This window comes from Xenopus tropicalis, chromosome 8, assembly GCF_000004195.4.
Source record: "Xenopus tropicalis strain Nigerian chromosome 8, UCB_Xtro_10.0, whole genome shotgun sequence".
Classification (NCBI taxonomy): Eukaryota; Metazoa; Chordata; class Amphibia; order Anura; family Pipidae; genus Xenopus; species Xenopus tropicalis.
The window spans coordinates 104872586-104886340 of NC_030684.2; the positions used below are offsets into that span (position 1 = coordinate 104872586).

The window sequence follows — 13755 nt, forward strand, 5'->3', positions numbered from 1 at the left end:
ATTTCACCCATTAACTTTTATGGGAAAATTGAAACTGCTGCCACACTTACAGCTTTGAGGCCACACTCCCCAAACATGAATCACACAGTCATGGGGTCAGCCTGAATGAAAATATGACGATTCTTGGATGCCCAAGTGGGCGGAGCTGTGAACAGCCAATCGGGTTTTACCTATTGAAATTCAACCTGCTGCCATTCTCACAGTAATAACACCGGGGTCCCCAAACTTTGCAGAGTTAGGCACCAGGTAATTACGGTTCAAGGTTAGAAAAAATGGGTGGAGCCATAGAGAAAAGAAAAACTACATTATATTACATTTTATATAATGTCTTTGGAGTGCTAGTGCAATATATATATATTTCTCATTGTGGTTTCCCTAGAGGCATAATGTGCAGATGTGCAATGAACTGGACATCCCCAATGCTTTATTATGTTGGGTTGAAAAACCCAACCTACTGTTCTTTGACTTCAGCTTATTATTCTGCTTTTCTTCTTTGTCGTCTTACCCCATATTCTAAATGCTACTCCTCCTACAGTTTTAGGGGTACAACACCCAAACTCTCCACACTTCTTCACCCTATAACGAAGCAGATTGCTTGTGCTTTTCTAAGCGATCCCGCCCCCCGTCTTTTTGTGGCGCCGCTTTGAACACCCCAATTTTCCCATTGACTTTGACAGGGAAGATTTTCAATCGGACCCCCTCAAATAAAATGGTATGGTCCAACCCCCCTCCACCAAAATGGTTCAGTCTGACCCCCCTCCACCAAAATGGTACATTCCGACCTCCCCCTTCAAAAAAATGGTATGTTCCGAACCCCCTAAAAAAAAAAGATACGGTCTGACCCCCCCTCCAAAAAAAATGATATGGTCCAACCCCCCCTCTCAAATAAAATGGTACGGTCCGACCCCCCCTCCAAAAAATGGTATGTTCCGACCCCCCCCTCCAAAAAAATGGTACGGTCCGACCCCCCCCCCCCTCCAAATAATGGTATGGTCCAACCTCCCCTCTCAAAAAAAATGGTACGGTCCGACCCCCACTCCAAAGAATGGTACGGTCCGACCCCCCCCTCCAAAAAATGGTATGGCCCGACACCCCCCTCCAAAAAAAAATGGTACGTACCCCCCCTCCAAAAAAAATTGTACGAATCATTTTATTTTAGAGGGGGGTTGACCATACCAATTTTTGGAGGGGGGGGTCGGACTGTACCATTTTTTGGAGGGGGGGCGGAACATACCATTTTTGGAGGGGGTGGAATGTACCATGTTATTTGAGAGGGGGGTCGGACCATACCATTTTTTTTGGAGGGGGGGGTCGGACTGTACCATTTTATTTGAGAGGGGGGACCCCCCTCCAAAAAATGGTATGGCCCGACCCCCCCCTCTAAAAAAAGGTACGTTCCGACCGAACACCCCAATTTTCCCATTGACTTTGACAGGGAAAATTTTCAAACTTCTGCCACTCTTACAGCTTTGAAGCTACAGCCTCCAAACTTGAATAACATAATAATAGGGTCACCCCGAATGAAACAGCAACATTTATTGGATGACCCCAAAGTGGGAGGGGCCAACAACAGCCAATCAAATTTCACCCATTGACTTTTATGGGGAAATTGAAACTGCTGCCACACTTACAGCTTTGAGGCCACACTCCCCAAACATGAATCACACAGTCATGGGGTCAGCCTGAATGAAAATATGATGATTGTTGGATACCCAAGTGGGCGGAGCTGTAAACAGCCAATCGGGTTTTACCTATTGAAATTCAACCTGCTGCCATTCTCACAGTAATAACGTTGGGATCCCCAAACTTTGCAGAGTTAGGCACCAGGTAATTACGGTTCAAGGTTAGAAAAAATGGGTGGAGCCATAGAGAAAAGAAAAACTACATTATATTACATTTTATATAATGTCTTTGGAGTGCTAGTGCAATATATATATATTTCTCATTGTGGTATCCCTAGAGGCATAATGTGCAGATGTGCAATGAACTGGACATCCCCAATGCTTTATTATGTTGGGTTGAAAAACCCAACCTACTGTTCTTTGACTTCAGCTTATTATTCTGCTTTTCTTCTTTGTCGTCTTACCCCATATTCTAAATGCTACTCCTCCTACAGTTTTAGGGGTACAACACCCAAACTCTCCACACTTCTTCACCCTATAACGAAGCAGATTGCTTGTGCTTTTCTAAGCGATCCCGCCCCCCGTCTTTTTGTGGCGCCGCTTTGAACACCCCAATTTTCCCATTGACTTTGACAGGGAAGATTTTCAATCGGACCCCCTCAAATAAAATGGTATGGTCCAACCCCCTCCACCAAAATGGTTCAGTCTGACCCCCCTCCACCAAAATGGTACATTCCGACCTCCCCCTTCAAAAAAATGGTATGTTCCGACCCCCCTAAAAAAAAAAGATACGGTCTGACCCCCCCCTCTCCAAAAAAATGGTATGGTCCGACCCCCCCTCTCAAATAAAATGGTACAGTCTGACCCCCCCTCCAAAAAATGGTACGTTCCGACCCCCCCCTCCAAAAAAATGGTACGGTCCGACCCCCCCTCCAAAAAATGGTATGGTCCAACCTCCCCTCTAAAAAAAATGGTACGGTCCGACCCCCCTCCAAAAAATGGTACGGTCCGACCCCCCCCCCCTCCAAAAAATGGTATGGCCCGACACCCCCCTACAAAAAAATGGTACTTACCCCCCCTCCAAAAAAAATTGTACGAATTTTTGGAGGGGGGGTCGGACTGTACCATTTTCGGAGGGGGGTGGAATGTACCATGTTTTTTGAGAGGGGGGTTGGACCATACCATTTTTTTTGGAGGGGGGTCGGACCATACAATTTTTTTGGAGGGGGGGTCGGACTGTACCATTTTATTTGAGAGGGGGGACCCCCTCCAAAAAATGGTACGGCCCGACCCCCCCCTCTAAAAAAATGGTCATTCCGACCGAACACCCCAATTTTCCCATTGACTTTGACAGGGAAAATTTTCAAACTGCTGCCACTCTCACAGCTTTGAAGCTACAGCCTCCCAACTTGAATAACATAATAATAGGGTCACCCCGAATGAAACAGCAACATTTATTGGATGACCCCCAAAGGGGGAGGGGCCAACAACAGCCAATCAAATTTCACCCACTGACTTTTATGGGGAAATTGAAACTGCTGCCACACTTACAGCTTTGAGGCCACACTCCCCAAACATGAATCACACCATCATGGGGTCAGCCTGAATATAAAATATGATGATTGTTGGATGCCCAAGTGGGCGGAGCTGTGAACAGCCAATCGGGTTTTACCTATTGAAATTCAACCTGCTGCCATTCTCACAGTAATAACGCTGGGATCCCCAAACTTTGCAGAGTTAGGCACCAGGTAATTGCGGTTCAAGATTAGAAAAAATGGGTGGAGCCACCAACTGCCAATCAGATTTACCTATTGACTTTCAATGGGGAAATTCAGCCTGCTGCCTTTCTCACAGTATTAACACCAGGGTCCCCAAACTATTCACAGTTGGTCACTAGGGGACTGCAGTTTTAGTTTTAAAAAAGTGGGCAGAGCAACCAACAGCCAATCATATTTCACCTATAGAATTTTATTGGTTTGATGCCAGAGTGCCCAAACTTTACACAGTCAGTCACTGGGTGACTACCGCTGCCAAAAGCCAATCACATTTCTTTCATTGTTTTCAGTGGGGAAATTTTAACTGCTGCCATTCTCACATGTTTAATGTCAAGGTCCCCAAACTTTTCACAGTTGGTCACTAGGGGACTGCAGTTTTAGTTTTGAAAAAGTGGACGGAGCCACCAACAGCCAATCATATTTTGCCTATTGAATTTTATTGGTTTGATGTCAGGGTCCCCAAACTTTGCACAGTTTGTCACTGGGTGACTATGTTCAAGTTTAGAAAAGTGGGCAGGGCCAATAACAGCCAATCAGATTTCACCTATAGACTTCATATGTTTAAATTTAAACTGCTGACATTCTTTAAATATTAATACTAAGGTCCCCAAACTTTGGAAAGCAGAGCCACCAACAGCCAATCCATTTCCACCCATTAAATTTCATCCAATCAGATTTCATTAATTGAATTTTATTGGTTTAAATTTAAAATGCTGTCATTCTCACACTATTTATGCCAGGGGGCCCACTGTTTGTCACTGGGTGACTTTGACTCAAGGTTAGAAAAAGTGGGCACACCCACCAACCACCAATCACAATTCACCTATTGACTTTTATTGGTTTAAATTAAAACTGCTGCCGTTCTTTAACTATTAATCCTAGGGTCCCTAAACTTTGCAGAGTTAGTCACTGGGTAACTGCAGTTCCAGGTTAAAGTCAGATGTCACTTGTTGGGGAAATTTAAATTTCTGCCATTTAGACACCATTAAAACCAGGGTCCCCAAACTTTGCACAGTGGTTTTTACTATATAACTGTGGTCCAAGGTTAGAAAAAGTGGGCAGAGCCAACAACAGATCAGGTTTCATTCAGTGAAAACCGTCAGTGACACGTTTTTCAACCCAACATGAAGTTTGTTCTCAAACTTCCCTTTCTAGTTTTAGTTTTGTTTTTCTGTAGGTGGGGAAAGCTTGAGGAATCTCTGGCACTGTATGAATATCTCAGAGAATCTGCAGATCTGCAGGACTGGATCAACCAACAGAGGCAGTTGGCTAGCTCCGAGGACTGTGGAAATGACTATGAGCAAGTCCTGGTAAGCATGGTGTATCCTGAATGGTGGGAGACTGCAGCATGTAGAGTAGGCCCACCAGCCAATGGTGATTGTTTATCTGCCAAATCATCTCCAAAGAGTTTTGTGAGTAGACAACTTAGAATCTTTTTTCAGCAATTATATGCTGTACGTGCCTACAACCATTGGTTTAAAAAAACACAACAACTGTTTGCTAAACTCTGCCTGCCCCCCTTTTCATTAGTTTGGGCCGTGAGGAATTACTAGGCTAAACAATAATAACAAACAGAACAGAAGCTCTTTTTATTTCACTTTCTGCAGCAGTAAAATACAAAGGCATATTATAGCATTATGTAACACAACAAACTCTTCCAAGGCTTCCGTTCCATTATAAGCACAATAGCTACTGCTGTTATCTTCTATTAATTATAATAAGTTAGCCCTCTCTGTGTCTCAGTTTATTTAGAACTAAATATCTTTTTTGTAGACAATTTTTTCAACACCTTTACATCTATCATTTAGGGAGTGTAATGCTCATTTACAAACATAGATGCCAAATGGCAGTTTCCAATAGAAACCAATCAGGTCAAAACTTACTGATTACTGATTGATTGGTATTTTCAACTGCACTTGTCCAATTTAGCACCTTTCTTTGAAAATAAACCCTATATTTTTATGTAAGGGGTTGTTCACCTTTAGATTTATGTATTCTATATAAATAGTATATTGTGCATTGGCCCCTAAGCTCAGTAACTGACAGCAGCATAGAGCATGTGCAGAGAATCAGCGATAAAGAAGATGGGGAGCTACTGGGGGCATCTTTGGGGGACAGATCTTCCCTGATAAGGGCTGTGGTTGCCTGGGGCTGGAAGAGAAGCCCAAAACATAATGTGCAAACATTTCTAGACTACATCTTTAGTTAAGCTTTAGTTCTCCTTTAGGTCCTCTCCAATACTTTAATTATTTCTATATAATATTCTGCACACACAGGCAGCATAGGACAGGCAGAGCATGGCACACACAGGCAGCTAAGGTCCGGCAGAGTATGGCACACACAGGCAACATAGGGCAGGTAGCGTATGGCATACCCAGGCAGGGTAGGGCAGGCAGAGTATGGCACACACAGGCAACATAGGGCAGGTAGCGTATGGCATACCCAGGCAGGGTAGGGCAGGCAGAGTATGGCACACACAGCCAGCATAGGGCAGGCAGAGTATGGCACACACAGGCAGCATAGGACAGGCAGAGCATGGCACACACAGGCAGCTAAGGGCAGGCAGAGTATGGCACACACAGGCAGCATAGGGCAGGTAGTGTATGGCACACACAGGCAAGGTAGGGCAGGCAGAGTATGGCACACACAGACAGCATAGGACAGGCAGAGTGCTGCCTGTGTGTGCCATACTCTGCCTGCCCTATGCTGCCTATGGGAGGTGAACCAGGCAGGGGTTTGTTCTGGGAGTTTGTTAGCAGTTGGAAATAGCCATTAAATGGTCCCTACGGTGCATAATTATGTGCTGGGGGTTGCTGTGCTATTTACAGAGGAGGAGGAGGCATATGGATTTAAGGGTATGTCTTAATATGACATAATATAATTCTTTCACATATGAATGATGGTTGATATCCCTGCCCAAGCATTTGGGTTTTTGCTGCACTATCACCATTGTGATAAAATGGGTGTGGTTTGAAGTGGGTGTGGTTTAAAAGAGGGAGTGGTCAAAACTGGTTTCCATTAGCAGCCCTCCACCATGTATGCTAGAGAAATTCCGGCCCTCGGCACCGCAGAAGTTGGGCAGCACTGTTCTTTATGGTTGTGAGATTGAGAATGAGATTTACAATTTGGTTTGCAACACAATAGTCAGGGACTGTGTAAACACAGTGTTTAAGTAATTATCTTACGAGAGTATGTTGTAGAATATGACATATCACATATAATATTACATGTTAGAAAATCAAATATCATAGGCCAAATATACCGTTTTGCTTCCCTCCATCTGTCCTTGTTCCCACAGCATTTGCAGGCCAAGTTTAACACCTTCCAGCACCAGATGGAGCCAGCTAGCCTGAGGATGTCTGCATGCCAGAGGATAGCAGATAGCTTGTTGGATCGCGGACACGCAGAATCCATGCTGATTGTGCAAAAACAAAAGGAGCTCAGGTAACTTAATCAGTGTAATAACTTTATACATTTCTTTTTTTCAGAATGCAAATTAACATGTTACTTTATGCACAGGTACAGGTAATCTGTTTACAGCTCACAATGCTATTTTTTTTTAGTATTTCTTCATTCCTTTAGTTATGTTCAGTCTTTATAAGAACATATTGTCAAACTAAATTATGTGTCCTATGGTCCTTTTGGCATCTCCAAATCCTGTGGACTATAGGGCTGATCTACTGAAGGTGCTAAATTTCACCAGTGCAATTACCCATTGCCACCAGTTCAGACTTTTGCTTTCGGAACTGTTTGATGATAGATTTCTGGTAACTTGTGAAAATCAGGTGTATGTACAAATGATTTAAACTGCAACAATGTAACAGCAGTGCCACCGGACCTCAGAACATTACCTTAATTGCTAAGTGTATGATACAGGGCTGGACAAAACGATCAAATTAAAACAGTGGGCATAGGTGCTGTCAGTTTGGGGACATTGGCTTGTTGATGCAGTCCCTGAACCGATGGCCATATACCCGACGGAAAAATCAAAACTGCCTGATCAAGATCTGCCAATATCAGGCCAGATGTCGGTCAGGGAGGCCCTCCGGTGGTGCGTATACAGGGGCAGATAAGCTGAAATTGGCCCATGTATGGCCACCTTTGCTCTATAACCAGGCAAGAGAATATTATCTAGGATAGAGGTTATGGCAAACTGAAACAACTATAACTAGGTTAGACTCAGAACTTAGGTATGTTCTCTTTGTTCTCATACTTCTAAAAGTAAAAAGTATTTTAATTATGCAACCTGCTGAAAGGTTGTGCCCATATCTGACTGGAATACATGTGTTTGGGATGCTGTATTGAAAATGCAGTGTTCTACTGTTTGCAGACAGAACTGGCCAGTAGACACTACTCTTTTTTGTTAAAAGTGCGGGGCTGAATTTATATCTGCAGGGTTTGGTATCATTTTGTCAGTGGTTTCAGCAACACTGATCTGAGCATTCCCATCTCCATAGTCTGTCTGCACAGGATTTTACAATAGTAGGACTGTATTGCCTTTCTTAGCAGTCAGCAGCTGTCTCTGGTTTATTCTACTGATTTGACATTAGAACTGGTTTAAGATTCCTTTTTGATCCCTTTGGCTCCTGTTTTTTTCTGGCTCATTCCATTACCTATAAACCTTCAGGTGAGGAGGGAGAAAATGGGCGGAAGGAAGCAGAGATTAGTAATGAATGTCAGGCACTGAATCATTCAGTCATAAATGAGATTGGCAAATAAAACCTCTTCCGGACTACTGGCCTTGAATCAACTAGATATTTCAGTCACGCCAAACTCTCATATGAAATTGCAGAACGAAAAGCTATGAGGTTGTCTACACTTGCCTTAGCCCTTGTCGTCCAGATCAGAACTGGCATAAGGACATGGCTGGATGCATGACTTTGGATTTACTATTTCCAATATATTTTTTAGTATATTTTTACTTAAGAACAGCATCCTCGTTTCAACAGTTTCATAAAAACGTCACTGGACAGCAGTGAATGAAACGTGAGAAAAGTGAGAGGGACAGATTGAGAGGAATCTCCCCACCTATTGTATTCTTTAGGGTTTCCCATTGGCATTTCTTCATTGACTTTTGATCTTTTTGATTAAGCTTACTTCAAATAGCTGAATTGCTACAGTATTTGCACATAGAGTTGCATACAAGTTATTGCCTTTTCCAAATTAATGTAACTATCAAGAAGCTGCATTAGATAAGTTAACCAAGAAACAGCTAGATAGGCAATTCAGTGTTTTGGGAGAGAAGGCTTGGGACTACGCCCTCAAATTCTGACCACATAGGTTGCTAAATAGCTCAGTGTATCTCTTTTGATTTTAGAATGCTGCGGTGAGTGGTTAGCTATTTTGTAGAGTGATGAAAGACCCATCACAGCTTGCACTTTAATTCATGATCTGTTTTGCTCCAAGTCTTTTCACCTGTTTGCCCTAACAGAGACCTGGCTCTCTCAGAATGATAATGCTATTGGTAGCTCTCTCCTATGGCGGCCTTTACTTATCTCATACTCTCTGCATTACTGGTCGTGGGGGAGGGGTAGGGGTTCTGCTCTCCCCTCATTGCTGGTTTAAACTAATCCCTATACCTCCTACTTTTAGGTTTCAATCTTTTGAGGTGCATGCAGTTCAGCTGTTCCCCCCTCTCTCTGTGCGGGTGGCAGTTGTTTACAGACCTCCTTCTTCAAAATCCTTGGCTACATTTCTCTCTGACTTTGAATTCTCTCTTGTAGACTCCCAGCTTTCCAGCAACAATGATAGAAGTTCTAAGTATCTGTAAACATTTATGACTGATTAGTCATTTAACAAAGTGGGAAAGGCTGCTCTGTCATCCTTTTTCTAGGAGATTAAATCCATCCAAACAGAAGCAAATTCATGAAGTACCTAAAAATGACTGTTGTCTCCTTTCTACAGAGCCTCGTGGGAAGAACTTCAGCAGCTAACCAGAGAAAGGGGAAAACATCTGCAGGATGCTGAGGCTGTGCATAAAAGTTTCTGGGACCTCAAAGAAGCCCTGGCTCAAATAAAGGTTCATATTTCAGAATTCCTTTGTTGTGTTGAGTTGACACACTGGTGGTTTTTGCCCCTTACTATTTACAGCTTCATATCCAGTTGGTTGAGTATAGCTTAGAAGATGAACACAGTTGTATAAACATTTACTTGAATATATGCCATTGAGTATAGGATATACCAATAACAACTGACACTGCATATTGTATACTCTGCTCCTCCAATGTTTCCCCTACAAGAAGTTTGTGGTCATACAGCTATAAGGCTATAGTTCATTGGATTTACCAACAGTTCCATGGACTATAAGCTTTGCAAATAAATCTTTCATGAGACTTTCATTTAACTTTTAATCTACATTTGTGGCCCTCTCATATGTTGGAGCCAGGGTAAAGTCAAACTATATCTCTCAGCTAAAGAGAGTAAAATGGGCACCAGTGATTCTTGAACTTAAACAGTAAAGGATTTATTAACTGAATCAACATTGAAATACTTTAACTATTAAGCAGGAGAAACAGAACACAGATGCCAGTCATATACTCACAATTAAAGCTTCGAGCATTCAGTACTCTGCCCCTCAGGGTCAATCACTGGACAACTTTCAACTGAATAATATCCCTTCTTGCTTTCAGGTGAAACATAGTTACTGCATGTGCTCAGGCCCAGACTGGCAATCTGTGGATGCTGGCAAATGCCAGAGGTGCTGTTTTAAGATGCCATAGACAGTCACTATTTATTGGGCCTCTGTGTACTTGAAATGCCAGAGCCCATTTTAAATTCCAGTCCAGGCCTGTGTTTGTACTAGTAAAATATTCTTTGGAACATCTTTAACCAGCATGCTTTTAATTTCTGCCTTTTAAGCAGGAAATAACTTCTAATTGGAAATAACCCTATAATTCTAGGAAGTTGACAACTTAATTAAAGAAATCCTAACCATATAAATTATACAACTGTCTGAAGAAGTGATTTTAGTCTTCCTGCTATGCAGATAAAATGGAAGGTTTACAAGTTAAGGCACATAGGGAGGTGCTCTTTGATGCAAGATAATCCCAGTGTAATGTTGACTGAGTGAACTACTTTGTAATGGTGGAAAAAAACACAATATATGGACCACAATGTAATTTGCAAATCCTCATTTTTCATCTCTATGATCAAGGCAAAAATGTAAATGTAAAAAAGTTATGATTTGACACTTTTTACAAAACTGTAAAGGTTGGCACACAACTAACAACCTTATTTATGCCATGCCCCTTAATGTAGTGACATTATTATTATCCCTTCTGAAATTGTACTATAGGCCAGTGTTCAAATTCAAGGTAAGTGTAGCAAAGCTCCTTAAAACTAACTGAACTTCAGAGTCCAATGGGCTCAGCCTTGTGTACAATCTAGATCCAGAGGAGAAGAAGAGAATTTGCACAGAATTAAAAACAACTCCAATATTTGGGTAAGGTGCTATATTATGGCAATATATTTGGGTGCCACTGTAGGCATTAGAGCTACCTAGTGAAGAGTGATAGAAGGCAGTGCTGAATCACATATGGCATAGTGCGAATTGTGAAAAATATAGGAGGGGGTAAGTATCTACAGTGACAAAGGAATATAATGGGGAGTAGAAGATACACTTCAGCATACCAGCATACAGCTTTAAAATGATACTATATATCAGTGCTGTCTAACTTTTGTGGTACCGAGGGCTGGAATTTTTCTGGCCTACACAGTTTTGAACACTCCCCTTCTTTAAACTGCACCCACTTTAAACCACACCCATGTTATCACAAGCACTTTTAAGACCATACCCACAATAATTGGTGGTAGCCCAGCAAAATTGTGTAGGTATACACACTGGCAGCATAGGACAAAGTATGGCACACAAAGGCAGCATAAGGTAGGCAGAGTATGGCACACATAGGCAGCATAGGGAAGGCAGAGTATGGCACACACAGGCAGCATAGGGCAGGCTCATTTTCTGACAGCACAAATATACATGTATTAAAGCAAAGGACAGAGCCCAAACTGGCAGTCTAAGACAGCAGACTTAAAATCTGGGCATAAGTTTAAAGTTATGAATTGATGTCATAGCAGAGACTGGTGGTAGTGGAAATCATGAGGTTGGTTTTGAGTCTGGAATCTTGCTTGCGCATGCTGATATGGAATCTGTAGCTCCTGGAGCCACATTGCACAGGTACATTTCCAAGAATGGAGAAGGGGAGGTGGCATGTTAGATGGGCAGTGCACCGAAGGTGATTAGGAAATGGGGTTGGCATAAATTATGTCCCCCAGAGCTGCTGGCTATTAAAAATAGTACAGCAACCATTTGTGTCAATACTAACCAAAAAGCCCATGTATTTTTGGAGCTATATGTCCTTAATTGATAACTAATGTAAAGTAGAGGTTTCCAGTACAATACATTTGACTGCTGAAGACAACACCATGTTTATTATCTGAGCATTTGATAGAAGAGCAACATACTTTATAAGCATTTTGTAATTGTCGGGTCCAATGTTAAAAATAAACTGCTCATATTCTGTCTTTAGTTTTAATATAACATATCTTTACAGGAAAAATCAAAAAGTGTTCCTGATGACATTGCAAAAGACCTCAGTGGAGTCCAGTCCCAGCTACGCAAACAAGAAGCCCTGGAACATGAATTGTCTGGGAATGAACATCAGGTATTACCCATCACAATATGTGTACAGAAGCAAGAGGTACCATATGTTTCCAATACATTTTTCCTCATGTTCTTCAGTGATGCTTGGTGGTACATAGAAAGGTTGGATTTGAAGTGTTATATACAATATATATATATTTTTATTTTTTTTTTTTCTTGTAGGCTAAGAAAGGGGGCCAGAAAATGTATTCTTTAGGTGATAATAACCATTAAGTATCAATGGGATTAGGCATTTCTCTGCCTCTTAAATTGAGAATATTCACTTTGCTCACCAGCTGTTGCTTAACTGAAACTCTGATCATCCTTCCATGGCATGCAGCCCTAGGTTTATGAGCAGGAAGAAAGAAAGACATTCACTATTATGAGTGAACTCATCCATGGATATATTCAAAATATAATATCTCAAATACCTTTCAAATGTGATTCCTAATAAAGCATTGGGCAATGATACAATAGCGTGAGATACTCCAGCTGGTATAATAACAGCAGTTCTCAACTGTGCTTACACCCCATCTAATATGATATGGATTTAAATGCACATACACGATAACCATTTGGAATGAAAATCCTGCTCATAATAGGAAATAAACAAAAGCATCTCCTGGGTAAGAGCAAGCAGCAATTTCTAAGAATGGTCTTGAGCTCTTCAACTCCAGCCTGAAGGTCTTTTTTTTCCTCTGACATTCTTCCAGATTGGGCACATGAGGGATACAAGTGAATATCAGTAACAAAAATATCACACATTTGGGCTTTCTTTTTTATCAAAAAAGCCACAGGTCACCAGAGAAAAATTCCACCACTCTTCATTACTTTCTGTGGCATTTACTGTAGGAGCATATATATTAAAGGGTGTAATTGAAACTTCTGGCAACCTATGACTTCAACTTTTGATAAATTTAGCCTTTTGACTATAGTTTACTACGGCAAAAAATGTTTTTTTTTATGGAGTTTGCTGTTTTATGTGCAGTACCATTTGCAAAAAAAAGTATCGCACGAAAGAAAATCCAATTTTTATTTTTTTTTAAATATATATGATATAGAATTAACCACATAAGGGTTACCACCCTATACCTCCTCACATAGGACCAGTTAGAAAAGTGTTCATTAACAACATTACAATAAATAAGAAGTCTGTCATAATAAAGGAAGGGATTTCCAAACTGAAGCTGTCCAGCTGTTGTTCTTCTACAGCTGCCAGCAGTCACATTCTCTAAGTTAAAATCCAGTAACAGCTGAAGGGCCATAAGTTAAAGCATCCTGCATTAAACTAGCTAATAATATTTCCTATGTGAACTTCTGGTTGTGATGATACTCTCCAAAAAACATGTCCGTATCGACAGCAGTAGTCACCCATCTGCTGCACGGGAGAAGAAGACTTTCTCAGCAGCTCCCAAGGTGGCAGCATGTGCCTGTTCCTCTATAACTGAACTAGACTTCCGAGTATCCTAGAGAAGATACCAGGAGTTATATTAAGCATATATAGCCCAGCACTTACTACAGCTCGAAAATATGGGAAAAGACAACTTATTGTGCCAAAAAACAGGGAACATTTCCTAAACTTTTATTAAAAGGGTGGGAATAGGCAGGAAATGGTGCCTGTTGTTTTGGCACAATTAATTATTTGGTGCTGTGGTGTTTTTAAGAGGTATTTATCTTGGTATCTACCATTGGCAGTAAGGATGGCACTACAACA

The 13755-nt window shown here is 41.5% G+C and overlaps 1 protein-coding gene across 1 annotated transcript in view; it reads left to right on the forward strand.

Moving 5' to 3' along the window:
* The window catches only part of sptbn5 (spectrin, beta, non-erythrocytic 5), a 132828-nt gene that overhangs the window by 43415 nt on the left and 75658 nt on the right, over window positions 1-13755 (forward strand). The window contains exons 28-31 of the mRNA XM_031891412.1: window positions 4575-4707; window positions 6696-6841; window positions 9302-9416; window positions 11953-12063. Coding sequence (XP_031747272.1) covers window positions 4575-4707; window positions 6696-6841; window positions 9302-9416; window positions 11953-12063 — 505 coding nt within the window. The remainder of the gene's footprint in view (window positions 1-4574; window positions 4708-6695; window positions 6842-9301; window positions 9417-11952; window positions 12064-13755) is intronic.